The sequence below is a fragment of the Barbatula barbatula genome (genome assembly GCF_947034865.1).
Source record: "Barbatula barbatula genome assembly, chromosome: 5".
Classification (NCBI taxonomy): domain Eukaryota; kingdom Metazoa; phylum Chordata; class Actinopteri; order Cypriniformes; family Nemacheilidae; genus Barbatula; species Barbatula barbatula.
Genome location: NC_136769.1, coordinates 3,019,435 through 3,036,472, shown reverse-complemented (window position 1 = coordinate 3,036,472; position 17,038 = coordinate 3,019,435). Strand labels below are relative to the sequence as shown.

Below are 17,038 nucleotides of genomic sequence, written 5' to 3'. Positions count from 1 at the left end.
AAGGCACCTCTTGAGCAAGAGAATATCTGAGAGCCTGATCAACTTATGTTCTTTTTCCCGTGAGTGTTGGGAAACATGAATGTTGTATGACAATGGTGTTGTCAAGTTGTCAAGAATTGTGTTGCTCCTTTATTCAATACCAAGGTGTAAGCTCAAGTTTTGTTGAGTTAAGGGGGAAGTATGTAGCCGGTATATTTAGGCATTATTTTTTTATTTAATTTTTTTATGTGTAATAAGAAATGTAATATAAACTGTTAACTTCAACAAAAATTGTTTTCTATGTACTACTTTCAATGGTTCCTATCGAGAGTTCCTATGAATTGTTGTATGTGGGGCTTTAATTAGTGGGACACCTAAGGATATTATATGGCTTCTCCTTTAAGCGCGCTCAGACGCATGGCGAATGCGAACAGGGAAGCGGAGGTAGTTTTTCTCTCTCTCATTTGTCTTTTATTCACTGATTTTCTGTAATGTAATCACTTTATTTATGATGTCGAAACACTGTTAAGAGGTTATGTCATAATGTGTATCAGTGTGATTTGATTATTTTCTTTTAACCGAGTAAGAGCCTCGTTTACACGTGCGTTTATCAATGCAGGAATGAGAGAGTAGGCCTTCTGGTATGTCCCTAATTGTGCCTCATTACTTTGTGTTGTTTATTCACCTTAAACAAAGTATCATCGCCTCAGTTGTTGTGTGGTCGTGTTTCCATGGTGTCCTGTGGTTACCACTTGAAGTCTGCTACACGCTTGTTTCTCGTCTGGATTACCGTGTTCAGTTTTGTGAACATGTTATTTCTGTTCTAAGAGCCTTGTTTTGTCCCCCTCATGGGGGGCGTCTGCTAAATGACTAAATGTAAAAAAAAATGACTAAATGTCATGGGAAGTGTTTGTTTGCAAGTGTGTTTTTGTGCATGTTTTTCCCCATTGTGGGTTTTTCATTTAAATAAAGTTTGTTTTATTTAACACCTCGTCTGCTAGGCTTGTGATCAGAAGGTTCCCGGTTGGAATCTCAGTGCCAGCAGGTCATGACTAAAGTGCCCTTGAGCAAGACATCTTACCCCTGATTGCTCTGCAGTAATGTGACACTGTAAAACACAGTTTAAGTCGCTTTGGATAAAAGCGTCTGCCAAATGAAAAATGTAAATTAATCATTCTGTGGTGGTTCTCATAACATTTCACAACATCACATTTAGCTTCAGTTTAAGGAATGTAAAACATCAGGTTTTGTATAAACGGCTCTTTAAGTTACAGATGCAAACAGTTTTAAAACCTGTCTAAAGTTATAAAGCAGGTAAACAATTGTTTATTAAAGTAAAATCGCATCACTCCACTAAATACTAAAGTTATAAACTCTATAGGCTAGTCTAAATATAAAGATAAGCACACACACACACACACACACACACACACACACACACACACACACACACACACACACCTGTTAATCAGGTAGAATAATGTGATGGGTGTGACATTCATTCTGGTGAAAGTAAAAGTAAATCAGTTCTCAGGAACTCTTGTCAAAGGCTGAAGAAACACTTTTGTCTTGACATGTTTTCATGACACACGTCCTAACAGAGATCTTTAGTGTTCACAGACTCCAGACGGGACGTCTTTATTCATTGACACCTGATGTGATGCATCTCACTGTTAATACAGTGTTTGTGAGTATAAACTATAAATGTCTTATTGTCTCATATAGATTCAGTTATTTAATGATTTATTTCTCATTTCAGTTTGAAGCATTGATATTGTGTAGATTTATGTGTGATATATTGCATTTCATGAGTTTGTGTTTAAATATGATCTTTGACAGATGAACAAACTCTTTCTTAACTCTGTTTCTATCACATGATCTTCACCAGTTTAACCAGTTCTCATCTGACAGACTGACATTTTATGACTTTAATACATGATGTGGTAGTTTATGTAAAATGATCATCTGTGTGAACTGACTACTTATGTTTTCTTTTCAGTGACTTGTCATTCAGAGATGAAGTTAATTTGTGTGACTTTACTGATTATTACTGGCATTGCACAATCAGGTAAATGTTTACTGTGTTTACAAGAGTAAAATATGAGTAATATGAGGTAATCATTAAGAAAACAATATTGAATTCATTTTTGCATCAAAAGTTTAAAAAGAAATTACATTTAAAATGTGTGTCGTAGAGAGCAGGACAGACGTCATATTGTCTCTTATGATCATGTTTGATACACAACACTGTACATCACTGACACATTTAGAAATAAAACAGATCATCAGCATAATTAATTATAACTGAGTGTTGTAACAAATGAAATAATTCACATGAATCTCATATCAGATGAGTACGAGGTGATCGGTCCTTCAGCTCCTGTGATGACTGTATCTGGTGAAGATGTGATTCTGCCGTGTTCTATCAAACCCAACATCAGTGCTGTGAACATGAGAGTCCAGTGGATCAGACTTGATCTCAAAGGCTCAATAGTTCATCGGTATGAAGATCATAAAGACATAAACACAAATCAGCTTCAGTCGTACAGAGGAAGAACTCAAGTGTTTAAAGAAGAACTAGAGAAAGGAAACACATCACTCAAACTCTCAAGAGTCCAAATCTCTGATGAAGGACTTTACAAGTGTTTCGTTCAGTCTGAATCCTGGAGTGATGACGTCACTGTTAATGTCACTGTTGAAGGTGAATAAAACTACTGAAACACTTTTTTTTCTTACCTTAATGTGATGCACTGGACCTTTTACAGAAATTGTTTTGTAATCTGCTGTTTTTTGATCAACTTCTGCAATCCCTGTGACTGTACTTTTACTCTTGTGTTTTGTTTGGTTGACAACTGTTCCAAACCATAAATATTATTATAAAACGGTTAGTTCTGGTCTTTGATTCTGATTGGCTAAGCTTGATTCTAAGAAGTTATAAAATACCCTTATTTATAACGTCTGAATGCATTACATTTACTGCCTAAATATTATTTTTTTTTTATGAAACTTTGCTACGCATATGGAATAACCGTTTTATAAAAGCAATAAGCCCTGCGAGGTTACAGTGCGTTTTATAACAGCTAAGGTGGGATTTGCAAGGCTCTTAGCTGTTAAATGCTCTGTAACCCACTGCTTCTTGGGGATTGTTGCTTTAATAAAGTTAATGATAAAAAGCTGGTGCTGAGCTCATCCTTAAGATGGAACTGTTGGACATAATATGATGTTTGTACAAACGACATATAGGTTAATTTATTTGGAGGACAGTCTCTGTTTTTCTGTTGTAATAAGAACAAAATATTTCACAAACGTTTGTTTGCAGAAAATGTTATTAACAAATGTTTTTCATCATTGTCTTGTGTAGCTGTAGGTCGTCTTCCAGTGATCACTGTAGATGGGTTTGATGCTTCTGGTGGTCTTCATCTACAGTGTGAATCTAAAGGCTGGAACCCTGAACCTGATCTTGTGTGGCTCAACAGTGAAGGAGTCACTTTAACATCTGAATCTACAGACACACACAGAGATGACACAGATGGATTCAGTGTGAAACACATGATCACTGTATATAACACTGACACTAAATATCACTGCAGAGTCAGAATGAATCATCACATGATGGAGGCTGAGATCATCACATCCAGTGAGTACAGATTCATGTTCTGTATTTCCTCTGATCTCATGATCATTTCAAGCAGTAGAAAACATGAACATATTCATAACTGAACTCAATATAATCACTGACATCAGTTCAAGAGGTTTCAGGAGTCTCACGTGATGTTATTTTCATCATTTACTATGACAGTTTAAAAGGAGATTATTTGATTCAGGAGACATTGTTTAGCTTTCTTCCCCAAACAGAAATGAGTGCTTATATATAAACATGATCAGCTGTCTTTAGGGGTCAGATGATGATGATGATGATTCTTGACATTAAGAAAGATTGACAGCATCAGATCTTTTCTACATGTTTGTTTTTGTGTAACATAGTTTGCACTGCGCTTGAGTTTACATGTAAAATATTGCTCTAAAAACATTGTGTAATTGTTTATATTTATAATGAAACTGAGTTATTTTAGACTGTAAACATTGAGTTTTGTTTTACAGGTAAAATGTTTCTCTCTTGGAGATCTTCAGTGATTCTGATATCAGTTGCTGTTGTTCTCAGTGTGATACTGATCATTGTGTTTGTCTGTAAAAAGAGAGGTAACATTCATGTGTTTTATCATATTTAACATGTATTAATACTGTATATATAGTGTGTAGATATTAAGAGATGTTGTTTATGTCGGCATTGAGCATCTCATGGAGTGTGTGTGAATGATGTTTGTTACAGTTTTATAAAAGCAACTTTATGCAGATTCAGATTCATCTTATCTTCAGTTAAACACATTTGAGATATTTAACTTCTCAAGTTTTATGATCTGTGATGGAAACTAAACTAAACACACGATATACAGGATCAATACAGGACAATATACAAACACCATCATCACAAATTATAATAATATAGGGTGTTTGTTATTCCTTTAGTTAAGTCATAATTATATAATTTCAATGCTGATTTCTCGACAGAACTACAGAGAGAGGACCAGAGATTACAGAATGGTAATTTTATCTCTTGGATTTTTAAGTGATTGATAATTTGTTGTTTAGTCAACTTCAAATTGAATTATTAAAATGTTAAATATTAAATATTTTTTCAATGTTTATGTTTGTATATGCTTCTTTTTTTCCTGGATCTAGATTTTAATTAAGTTTTTTCTTTACTTAAAATTTTCTTCAGAGTGTGATCCAATACAAAGGACTGTAGAAAAAGGTGAATTGATTTTAATGTCTTCATTAATTAAATTTATACATTATTAAACATCTTATATATTTGTGTTATCGATCTTTAGTATAATTCTGTTATGGACTCTGTATGACTCAATACTGTCTGTGTGTTTTTAGTGACTTCACTGTTAAGAAAACATGCAGGTAAGTGAAAGTTTGATCACATGATTCAAGTGTTTTAGATCTACAGCTGTTACAGGTGATTGTTTGTGTCTCAATGTGAAGTGAGCTATAGGATCTTTATCAGCGTCTGAACATGTGAACATGATTTACTGATTCAGCTCCTGATAGAGACACAGAGATACTTTATGAACTGAACATCAAACCTTATAAATCTGATGTGAACTGACGTGAGATAAGAATCATAAAGCCCAGAACTCAGATTTATCCTATAAATGTTTCACAATAATTCCTTCACAAACAGTGAAATATGTTCAGGTGCTCAGTGCATAAATGCATCAATTCAGATATGAGTAATGTAGTATTATGAAGTAGTTATTTTTATCTTATTTTAATGCAGTTTAAAATGCTTTGTGGTTCTGAGTTTGGAGATGAAGGTTCTTGAGAAACCAGCATGATCTCATGGGATTTATATGTATTTTATGAGGTGTTTTATTCTTATGAATTCATGGGATGTGAATTGTACAAAAGCATCAAATCATTAGATAAAAGCAAAGCTAAATTCTCACCCCTGACACCAGCGTCAATGAGCCGAAGCTTTTGTGAGATTATGAGAAGAAAAGAAAACATCAGTTAAATTCACATTTATTTCTAAAGCACTTTTTACGGTTCCCTTTCTGTCGGTCTCTCGACGTTGTGTCGAAGCCGACAGATGGGGTTCGCCCTTGAGAACCAATCGTCTCTGACTATTTTGAAAAGGCCAATGAAAATTGGCGAATGAAATTTGCATGCCGGGCTCCGCCCCCGGAAATCCGGGTATAAAAGGGGAGCCGGCGTGCCCATTCATTCACCTTTTGTTCTTCGGAGCCTTCGCATCTGATGACATTCTTCGAATTGCCGATTTCTACGACGCGGTGCAGCGGAGATTCCCCTGGGCGTCCTGGCAGTTCCTGAGGTATTTTTCTAAAAGAGCAATTTCCTCAGCGTGGCATTGCCCGCTGATCTCTTGGGTGCAGTACACTCATCGAGGACGGGGACGGACACGGTGGTTGCCGCAAGTGTTCGGGGGTCCGATCACTGTGGCAGCCTCGTGGATTCGTCCTGCCCGCACGGCGCGCGGATGGCTATTCAGACGTTGCGTCATTGCGCGCGGATGGCTAGTCAGACGTTGCGTCACTGCGCGCGGATGGCTATTCAGACGTTGCGTCGCTGCGCGCGGATGGCTAGTCAGACGTTGCGTCACTGCGGGCGGACGGCTATTCAGACGTTGCGTCACGTTGGCTATGTTCTGTCAAGAGCAAGCCACCACCTCGTTTGCTTCCCGTTCTGTGACCGCAGCGGCTACGGCCCTGCCGTCAGCGGCGGCGAGCAGCGGGGGTGATGTGGGGATTATCGTGAGCGTTAATCCGTCAGCCGGTCGGCTCGCGGACCGCTCGCGCCCCGTCTCGCTTGTTTAGCAGTTCCCCAAGGATGGTCCTAAGCCATCTTATTCCTCAGCCATGCGCTCGGACACGAGCCGTGGAGATGAGGTTTCTCTTGCAACATCGGAGCGTGACCTGCTGGCATCAGACTCTGGCGATTCCCTGAAGCTCCCTCCCTCGGGAGGTCGAGCTGAGGTGAGAGCAGACGTCAAGATGTCAGCCATGCTCGCTCGGACCGCCGTGAGCGTCGGGTTGCGGTGCAGCCCTGGTGCTCGCGGCAGGGTACTTCGCACGTTGGGCCCGGCTCAAGTGCCAAGTTTTACCGAGCTGCATAAGGAGTTCAGTAGGACCTGGAGCGCCCCCTTCGGCGCGCTTCCGTCTAGCTGACTCTATCGCCCTCTCTTCCCTCGGGGCGGGGAGGCAGCTAGGGACTATGTCAATGCACCCTGGGTGGAGCATGCAGTCGCGGGTATCCGCAGACGGCGGCCACCTGGGGAGCTTGACCTAGGCTCACCGTCCAGGGCATGTAAGGTCTCGACATCTCTGGTGTTGAGGCTGGCAGTGCCGTGGGCCAAGCTGCCTCCACTCTTACGCCATGGCCATCCTGCAGGCCAGGGCGCTAAAGAGAGCCCCACGGGGTAAGACCGACCCAAATAGTGCCGCCGCCGACTGGCCCTCCGGGGACCGCGGTGGCAGCGCAGGCTGGGTCGGACGATGTCCACATCAGTGGCCCGGAAAGATACCTCGGACAGATACCTCGGACCCAATCTTGCGCAGGGGGGGGGCGATGTCGAGAAAGGCCACTTTCCCGACTCCCCTCTCGCAAGGTCGGCTGATTGGTGGCGCTGTCAAGGACTGCTCCAGCAGCCTTTTGACAGTGTAGAAACAGACTGGCCTGCTGTGACCCGGCCGCCTTTCGGCCGTCGAGGTCTCGCACGTGGTCTGCCCCCAGCAGCCCTGGCCTTCTCCAGCGTCGACTCCGGTTCTGGTGCCCCCGCAGGTGGCCCCCCGGAGGAAGACGTCGAGAGAAGGACCACCTAGAGAGATTGAACCATCGGGCCCGACCCAGCCTTGGGTGCTGGATGGTCGGAATGGGGCGGTCCCTGCCGTGTCCCAAACACCTTCTGGGCCCCTTCGGGGGCCTAGTGCCCGCCTTCTCACAAGGAGAGGTCTCTCTCTGGGTCCCACTTGCAGCCGCTCTCACCCTCTGGAAGATGGTGTTCGGCAACTCGACGTTGCGTCGTGGCGGCACGCAATGACGAGTATAAAGCAGCCCTCAGCACTCTCGCTTCGACGGTGCGTCGAGCTGCGCCATCGCCTGGCAGGTGATTTAGCGGAGCCGTTCCCCCCGGGGGGAACAGCACTGCTAGTCATTGAACCAACCCCCGCGGGTTGATGAAGCAGATCGCAGCCCCCCCTGTGAGGTCCCTGGGTGCTTGGTTAGCACTTCAAACCATCACGGTGGCTGGGAGTGTGGTCCGTCTCGGCATTCGATCCAGCTCGCCAGACCTCCGCCGGACTTCGGGCATCCTCTTACCTCAGCAGAGGCAGGGATGTTCCCGTGCTCCAGGCCGGGGCTGCCACCCCTCTGGCGAAGGCGATCGAACCGTCCCCTCTGCCGAGATGTCCAGTGGCTTCGACAGCCGCACTTCATCATCCCCAAAACCAGGGGTCGCTGCATACCTTGAGCAGCACCTTGCAAGGGTGCCGTTCGGGAGGCGCAGAAGCGCGTCCTGGTGTCTGTCAGGCGCCAGGAGTGGTTCATGACAACTGACCGCATACTCTCATGTACAGTTTCCCTCGGCACTGTCGAGGGGCTGGCATGTCAGTAACGGGTCAGCCGGGAAAAAGAGGGCAGCTCTCCCTGGCGCGGAGCTCCCCCTTTTTTCTGGTAGAGAACTCAACACTGTCTCCATGACGGCGTGCTCGCTCACGAGCATGCACAGTCAGTGCTGAGCTGCTTGAACTTTCAGGCAGCAGCCAGCGGTCCCCTGAAATCAGTTTCAGAGGCTCCTGGGCATGGTGTCCTCGAGGGTGGCCTGTCCCCCTCGGGTTGACGCACATGGGACCGCGACAGCACTGACTACAGAGATGAGTTCCCTGGAGAGCGTGGCACACTGGCAGTAGGCGTATCGTCATTACGCCTGCGGCCGTCGCATCCTAAACCCCGCGCAGGTCCTGAGGCTGGTCGTGGTAACGACAGACGCCTCCCTACGGGGTGCGGGTGCGGTGTGCAACGGGCGCGCAGTGTCGGGTCGCTGGACGGGCCCCCGCCTGCGTTGGCAGATCACTGCCTTCAAGTTGCTAGCTGTCCTGCTTGCACTGATGAGGCTCCGGCCTCTCGTGTAGAGCCAGCATAGGGCCAGTAGCGTACTAAACCTCAGGGTGGCATTCGCTCGCTGCAGTCATCGCAACTCGCCCAAAAACGCCTCCTCCCATGGAGACAGCAGGTGGCAAAGCCCCTGCAGGTCACATGCCCACCGGGTGTCCTGAACCAGACAGCCAAGCGCTCTCTCGTCAGTTGACACCCCGTGGGAAGTGATGACTCCACCCCTGCGGGCTGGCTTGGGTGTGGTTTGGGCGGGTACAGGTGGACCTGTTGCCTCCCTGAACACCACCCAGTACCGCTGGGCACTCCCTGGACGAGGTCCCCCTCGACACGGAGGCCCTAGCGCACAGCCTCCCGTGGAGACAGCAGGTGGCAAAGCCCCTGCATGTCACACGCCCACCGGGTGTCCTGAACCAGACAGCCAAGCGCTCTCTCGTCAGTTGACACCTCGTGGGAAGTGACGGCTCCACCCCTGCGGGCCGGCTTGGGTGTAGTTTGGGCGGGCACAGGTGGACCTGTTGCCTCCCTGAACACCACCTAGTACCGCTGGGCACTCCCTGGACGAGGCCCCCTCGACACTGAGGCCCTAGCGTGCAGCCTGCCGCGGGACAAGCGGAAGTACGCTTCCCCCCAGTGAGCTTCATTGCGCAGGTCCTGTGCAAGGTCTGGGAAGGGAGTATCAAGTGCTGCTAGTTGCGCCTACGGGCCCAACTACACTTGGTCCTCGGAGCTAATACTCCTGACGACAACTCCCCCTGGCCAAATCCCTTGGCGAAGAGCCTACTCGCAGGGGATGGACACGTTGTGCATTCGAGCCGGACCTCTGGGTCTGGCTCCTGGATGGGACAAGGAGTTCCTGGATGATCTACCCCCCACAGTGGTGGAGACTGTCACTCAGGCAAGGGCCATGCCCACAAGGCTGGATGCCTTTAAGTGGCGCCCCTTCTCGTCCTGGTGCTCTTCTCGAGGAGAAGACCCGCGGAATTGCTCGCTCAGGAACGTGCTGTCCTATTGCAGGAGAGGCTGGGGAGTAATCTCCCCTTCCACATTGGAGCGTGGGTACCCGCTGACGCGGTTATCACGTACCAGTTGCTGGTGAGCCTCTGGGGCGGCATGACCTGAGTATTAGGTTCCTCTAGGGCGCGAGGGGCTAAGCCCTCGTCCGCGCCCCGTACCCTCTTGGGACCTTAAGGTGGACCTTCGGGTCCCCTTTTTTTTCCGGGCCCTGCGGAGAGCCCCCTTCCTCGTTCTGCGAAGGGGGTTGGCTCTCCTGCTGGGGCTCAAGTCCATCCAGAGGGTGAGGCACCTGCAAGCATTCCGTGTCCACCGATTGCCAAAATTCAGGCCCGGTGACTCTCACGTGATCCTGAGACCCCGGCCGACTTACGTGCCCAAAGTTCCGCCGCCCCCCTTTGGGAACTAGGTGGTGAACTTGCAGGCGCTCCCACACCGGGAGAAAGACCCAACCTGTACGTGGGGTGTCCAGTAAGCGCATTGCGCCTCTACTCGAACCACACGGAGGGCTTCAAGGCCCTGAGCAGCTCTTGTCTGTTTTGGAGGTCAGCAACGGGAGTGCTGTCTCCGAGGAGAGTTGTCGCGCCGGATCGCACACGCCGTCACTACGGTGTGCCGATCCTAGCCCCATGCCCATTTGAGTGACGGTACACTCCGCTCGGGGTGTGGCCTCCTCGTGGGCATCGGCTCAGTGCGCCTCTCTGGCAGACATCTGTAGAGTTGCGGGTTGGGCTACGCTATACCTCGCAGAGGCTTGCAAACCTCCGTGGGGAGTCGGCAGCTCGAGTCTTGCCAACAGGTGAGACCAGCAGTCGTGGGGCGTACGCCTGCGCATAGCGCCATTCCCCTTCTTAGGTGGATCAGTGCGCTATGCGCTGCCTCCCTTCTTTCCCCAAGGGTGAAGAATAGGCAGTCCGTCCTTCCATCAATAAGCACTCAGGGCGGCGGGCTCGGCGGAGCAGCCCTGCCGCCTATGGCCGGGTATCAAGCTGAGTTATTACATATAGCTCTAACCGGACCTAGTGCCCCACACGTAGTAACCCCCCACTAGGGTGGTTCCGTCTGAGATGTCGTCATGAGATGGTTCCCCACGTGGCAACCCATGACCTCCCCCAGGTGGGCATCCACCTTGCGGCATTCCGCACATACCTCCCATGAGTTCTCCCCTATTTGGTGAGACCATGTTGGTGTCTCCACTGTATTCCCCCCCTAGGGTGGGAAGTGGTCTCCGTAGCGCACGTCCTCATTGAAGGAACAGCGCTTACCCAGTAGCCCTACGACTGGATGGCCCTCGCCAATGGGGCCGTCTGAGTTGGCAGAGGGCAGGGGCTACTCATCTTTGCCAAAAGCTCTGGGAGCCCCTGCCTGCCCACTGGAAGGTTACAAATTTCGCGATAGCGCTCACGTGTGGCTCGCCCAGGCCGGTCAACGTCGCTTCGCTAGAGATTGTGACGCGGCTAGTGCCGTGGCGTTTTCCATAGGAACCCCATCTGTCGGCTTCGACACAACGTCGAGAGACCGACAGAAAGGGAACGTCTCGGTTACATATGTAACCTCTGTTCCCTGATGGAGGGAACAAGACGTTGTGTCCTCCTTGCCACGACAATAGCCGTCCGCTGCAGCAGTCACGAGATGCTCTCAGGCTCCTCAGCACAAGAGGTGAATGAATGGGCACGCCGGCTCCCCTTTTATACCTGGATTTCCGGGGGCGGAGCCCGGCATGCAAATTTCATTCGCCAATTTTCATTGGCCTTTTCAAAATAGTCAGAGACGATTGGTTCTCAAGGGCGAACCCCATCTGTCGGCTTCGACACAACGTCTTGTTCCCTCCATCAGGGAACAGAGGTTACATACGTAACCGAGACGTTTTGCATTGATACACAACAGCTATTTGATAATAAAGACTGAAGGTTTCATCCAATCAGAGCGTCGTTTAATAAATGACGTCAGTCAGTAAGAGATGCTCTGATGCAGTAGATTGATATCTCATATTTCCTTCAGTAGTGGTTTTATGTGAGCGAGTTACTGACAATAATGTAAGTTGTTTATTTCCTTTTATCCTGTGATGTTATATATGCGTTTAAAGTAGATTTGTGTACTTTGAGTTATCACGAGCTCGTTTTGCTCGCCATCGCGGCAGCTCACGCTAGCGCCCATGCGCCAACGTTTATCCGTTTATGTTTAATATAAGTAATGCATGAGTACGTTCATAGAGTGAGATATATTTCTGGATGGTGGTTTATATGGTTGTTTGCCTATATTTGTGTAAATATCGCGTTATGGGCCATTTCTTATATTGGATGTTACTGCCTGTAATGACACTATAATGGCTCTATGTGCGTCCCTTGAATGCCACCTTGTGGATTATCTAGGAACTGCAATAACTTTAATAACGTTGCCAGTTTATTGCCTTGATGAATGTTATTGATTTAGCTGTATATCTAATATTATTGTTATTAGGGTTTCGAGCCCGAAGGGCTGAAAACCTATTGTATTTGTAAGGATTTTTATTATTCTTCTTTATTATTATTCCGCCATAAAACGCATCGCCCAGCCCAAACCGTAAGTCGTATAAACTCGAGACTTTGTCAATTGGTTGTATCTGTGCAGGTTACTCAGATACAGTGAACCAGCCAAATCGACCCATAGGGGGCGCTATAGCGATGGCCAATTCGTTTGGGCTCAATGCTCGTAAACCGGATGTCGCACAACAAAGTGTTTGGTGTCATTGGAATCCTTGGCTCCAAACTTAAAAAATGGCTATCTCCGATTTCATTTCCGGTATGCAAATTTTTCCGCTAATTAGCATTTTATGAAAAAAAAAATGAACTAGTCCCTGGATTTTTGCCCGATCGGAGCCAAACCAACGCTGATGAATTCTGTGGAGTGTGAATGTAAATATTCATTGAAAAAAAGTTACAATTTCGATTCAGGGTCGCTAGGGGGCATCAAAACGTCCGAACCGGAAGTAGCCTATTTCACTAAAATGACCATAACTCGTGAACCGTTTGAGCTATCTTCACGGGGCTTAGACCGTATGTGTAGACCCTCAGTCCGGGGTCACAATAAAAAAGACTCGGTGTTTGGCCACTAGGTGGCGCTATAATAGCAAAGAACTCGAAAAAGGCTATAACTACGCAACCGTTTGCCTGATCGACTTATTATTTGGTATGGTGTGTCTTTGTGTCATGCACCGTGACTGTATAAAAGGACTTTGGCGTTTTTAAAAAAACATGGCCGCTATCGGCCAATGAATTTTGAGCACTCATTAGACAGGGTTAACGGAGGCCGATCAAAACGACACTCGCTGGGCTTGTTCGACTCGTGGTCCTGAAGGTCTGTAAGAAATATGAACTCATTCGGCCACCGGGTGGCGAAGTAACGCTTTTAGAGTGCTTAAACAATTGTGTATCACGTGACATTTGACATATACTCAAACTATTTACATCATATGATAGCTCCTCTCATTCTGAACAACTTTGCCTCTGGACACGCTTCTGTCAATCAAACGGTTCGTGAGTTATCGCTGACGATGTCAAAAATCTACTTTCGCGAACTAGTCATTGGTTTTTCAACCGATCGGAACCAAACCAATGCAGATGACTTCTGTGGAGTGTGAATGTAAATAATCATTGAAAAAAAGTTGTAATTTGTATTCATACACGGTAGGGGGGGCCAAAAACTGAACTGGGCGGAGCCTATCACATTAAAATGGCCATATATCCAGAACGGATTAACACATCATCATGGGGCTTGGAACATATGTGTAGACCATCACTCCGAGGACACCTACAAAAGAAGGTGGCGTTTGGACACTAGGTGGCGCTAGACCAGTAGAAATGGCTAAATTGACGCGTATTTCATTACTTAAACAATTGTTTATCACGTGACATTTGACAAACACACAAACTATTGATATCATATGATAGCTCTTCTCATTCTGAACAACTTTGCCTCTGGAACCATTTATGTCGATCAAACGGTTCGTGAGTTATCGCTGATAATGTCAAAAACCTACTTTCGCGAACTAGTCCTTGGTTTTCCAACCGATCAGAACCAAACCAATTAGGGATGCTCCGATCCACCTTTTTTGCTTCCGATACCGATTCCGATACCTGAGATTCAGTATCGGCCGATACCGAGTACCGATCCGATACTAAGGTAAAAATTTTAAAGTGCACAATTACTTAATAAACTATGTGCATTGCTGTGCAAGACATCAGGCTCGACTTAACATAAATTTCCTGACCCCGTAAAACAAAATAACAAACTAATGATTCACAAATTTAGTAAATAGTTTATTAAACCAGCACCGGTGCAAAACAAATGAAAAATAAAACAAAAGTGTTCACTATCTTTGGACAAAAGACATTCAAAATTAAAGTGCAAATTAAGCAGCTGAATATAACAACAGCTTCACTAGCTTGATAAACGGGTATAAATAAATGGAAACAAAATCTCTTAATAATTTTTAAGAAAGTGCAAAAATAATTAAAAAATCAATTCGCAAAAAAAAGCTGCTGAAATTGAGCAAAAAAGTAATAGCTTTACTGCTTTAGATATTCAAAATAACATGAATCAGATCTTTTTAATGCTTTAGTCACTAAAGCAAAGTCCACTTAACTAAACTAAAGTTTAGTGAAGATAAAATTTAACATCCATGGATGTGTGCGGTTAAACTTAAAAGCGACACGGGGGACACGTCGCAGCTCCAGATATCTGTTGTAAAACTCACCGCATTGACATCTTTAATTTTTTCGGATATGTGTTTGCTTTTTGACTTTTCGGTACAGTTCAAGGTAGAGTTAAATATTTACGCTTCGGCGTGTCGTACTGCGGCTCCAGGTTGTTTATAAGGAGTCTGAAGCCATTATTCGCAACGACGGACAGCGGTTGCCCATCCATAACAATGAAAGCGGTGGAACTTATTGGCGTAGCTGTTGTAAAATAACTCCAAATGACAGATATTTTGGCTCGCTCCATGCTGTTCGCTGCTATATGTTCACTTGTTCACGTGCACTACGTACAGAGCACGTTGCTAGCGTATGATGTCGCACGTTGCTAGCGTATGATGTCACACGTTGCAAGCGTATGATGTCACACGTTGCTAGCGTATGATGTCGCACGTTGCGCAATGCGCAGCCGCCCACGAGAGAGTTTTAGCGCCGGTGTCTCCATGAACTTTTACATCGTCTAGCACAAATTTTATGTCAGATCGGGTATCGGTGACAAATTGCACCGATACCCGATCTAGAATTTTATTACGTATCGACGCCGATACCCGATACGAATATCGGATCGGAGCATCCCTAAAACCAATGCAGATGACTTCTGTGGAGTGTGAATGTAAATAATCATTGAAAAAACGTTGAAATTGATATTCATACACGGTAGGGGGGGGCAAAAACTGAACTGAGCGGAGCCTATGACACTTAAACGGACGTTGTTAGAGAAGGATTTGAGATAGCTTCACGGGGCTTTATACATATGTGTAGACCATCGCTCTGAGCTCACTGTAAAAATAACACGGTGATTGGACACTAGGTGGCGCTATAACATGAACAATGGCACTAAATACTGTAAATATGCAACGGTTATACATCTACAGGCTCTGATACGCTTTGAAAACAAACGTCTCGGCCCAGGAACTTCAGACTTCTTGAGTTTGAAAGCACCTTCTCTTCAATTTAAAAGCCAACAACAATGAAAATCGGATACTCGTTAACGAATTGTCCAAATGATTTGACAGTCAGAAAAATAACATTCTTGTACTATACGTGCATGTTTCTGTAACCATGCATAGTTTCTATGAGTTCATACCTGTCATTTTTCTGTGTGTGTGTGTTGGACTTTGATCCTTCATGCGTGTGTTGAGGTGTGACCCCCTAACCTGTTCATGAATGCACGACTGCTTTTGACTGCCTTAAAATTCGAAACCCGGAAAATGCTGCTTGCAGCTTTAATTAGGGTTTCGAGCCCGAAGGGCTGAAAACCTATTGTATTTGTAAGGATTTTTATTCTTCTTATTATTATTTTTCCGCGCTAAAACGCATCGCCCAGCCCAAACCGTAAGTCGTATAAACTCGAGACTTTGTCAATTGGTTGTATCTGTGCAGGTTACTCAGATACAGTGACCCAGCCAAATCGGCCCATAGGGGGCGCTATAGCGATGGCCAATGCGTTTGGTCTCATTGCTCGTAAACCGGATGTCGCACAACAAAGTTTTTGGTGTCATTGGAATCCTTGGCTCCAAACTTAAAATGTAAATAATTTTTGAAAAAAGTTGAAATTTATATTCATACACGGTAGGGGGGGCCAAAAACTGAACTGGGCGGAGCCTATCACATTAAAATGGCCATAAATCCAGAACGGATTAACACATCATCATGGGGCTTGGAACATATGTGTAGACCATCACTCTGAGGTCACCTACAATAGAAGGTGGCGTTTGGACACTAGGTGGCGCTAAAACAGTAAAAATGGCAAAATTGACGCGTATTTCATTTCTTAAACAATTGTGCATCACGTGACATTTGACATTTACACAAACTAATGATATCATATGATAGTCCTCTACATTTTGAACAACTTTGCCTCTTGATCCATTGATGTCAATCAAACGGTTCACGAGTTATCGGTGACGATGTTCAAAACTTTCTTTTGCAGACTAGTTCTTAGATTTTCAAGCAACTTCAAAATTTCCACCACAGTACAATTCTCTGGACTCTCTAGGTCAATAATGATCAAAAACATGTTGAGTTTTTTTTGTTGTGTGACCATTACAGGGTCCTTTATTATATTAACGTGAAGAATGTACGTTTAAGGTCGCTACTCCTTAATAAATAATCCAACTGACTTGCAATTAAGTAGTATAATACATATGAAGAACCCTGAAGGAATGTTTGACACCGCACACTTCTGAGCTTCGCGTGATTCCCGTCTCATCTACCCGAGGATTGCTGCTTAATCCTGTCATTTTTCTGTGCGTGCAGGACTTTGATCTGTCGTGGTTGTGTTGGGGAGTGACCCCTGAGCCTGTTCAATGATGTCACAATGCCTTGGATAGCTCAGATGACGAGAAACCCGTTATTACTGCTTGCAGTTATATTTCTTTATTATTTTCAGACCACTTACTGTTACCACTTATTGTTACTATTCAACCTGAATCAAGAGTAAACTACAAACTCTGCTTCAAATCTGAGTCGTATGTGTTCTACAAATCCACCTATTCCAGTAAATACAGTCCTTAATTAATCCTCCAAAACAAAGACATAAGAAAATAAAACTATTGACTGAGGAAAAGAAATGAAAAGGAAAATGATAATTAATCACATATTATTTTATATCT

At 45.4% G+C, this 17,038-nt stretch overlaps 1 protein-coding gene across 1 annotated transcript in view; it reads left to right on the top strand.

The window, feature by feature from the left end:
• Window positions 1-1,539: 1,539 nt before the first annotated feature.
• Window positions 1,540-17,038, top strand: part of LOC306893691 (butyrophilin subfamily 1 member A1-like) — a 31,298-nt gene continuing 15,799 nt past the window's right edge. The window contains exons 1-8 of the mRNA XM_079455642.1: window positions 1,540-1,666; window positions 1,979-2,047; window positions 2,330-2,680; window positions 3,341-3,616; window positions 4,081-4,179; window positions 4,549-4,581; window positions 4,760-4,792; window positions 4,924-4,950. Of these exons, the coding sequence (XP_079311768.1) occupies window positions 1,996-2,047; window positions 2,330-2,680; window positions 3,341-3,616; window positions 4,081-4,179; window positions 4,549-4,581; window positions 4,760-4,792; window positions 4,924-4,950 (871 nt within the window). The 5' untranslated portion in view covers window positions 1,540-1,666; window positions 1,979-1,995. The remainder of the gene's footprint in view (window positions 1,667-1,978; window positions 2,048-2,329; window positions 2,681-3,340; window positions 3,617-4,080; window positions 4,180-4,548; window positions 4,582-4,759; window positions 4,793-4,923; window positions 4,951-17,038) is intronic.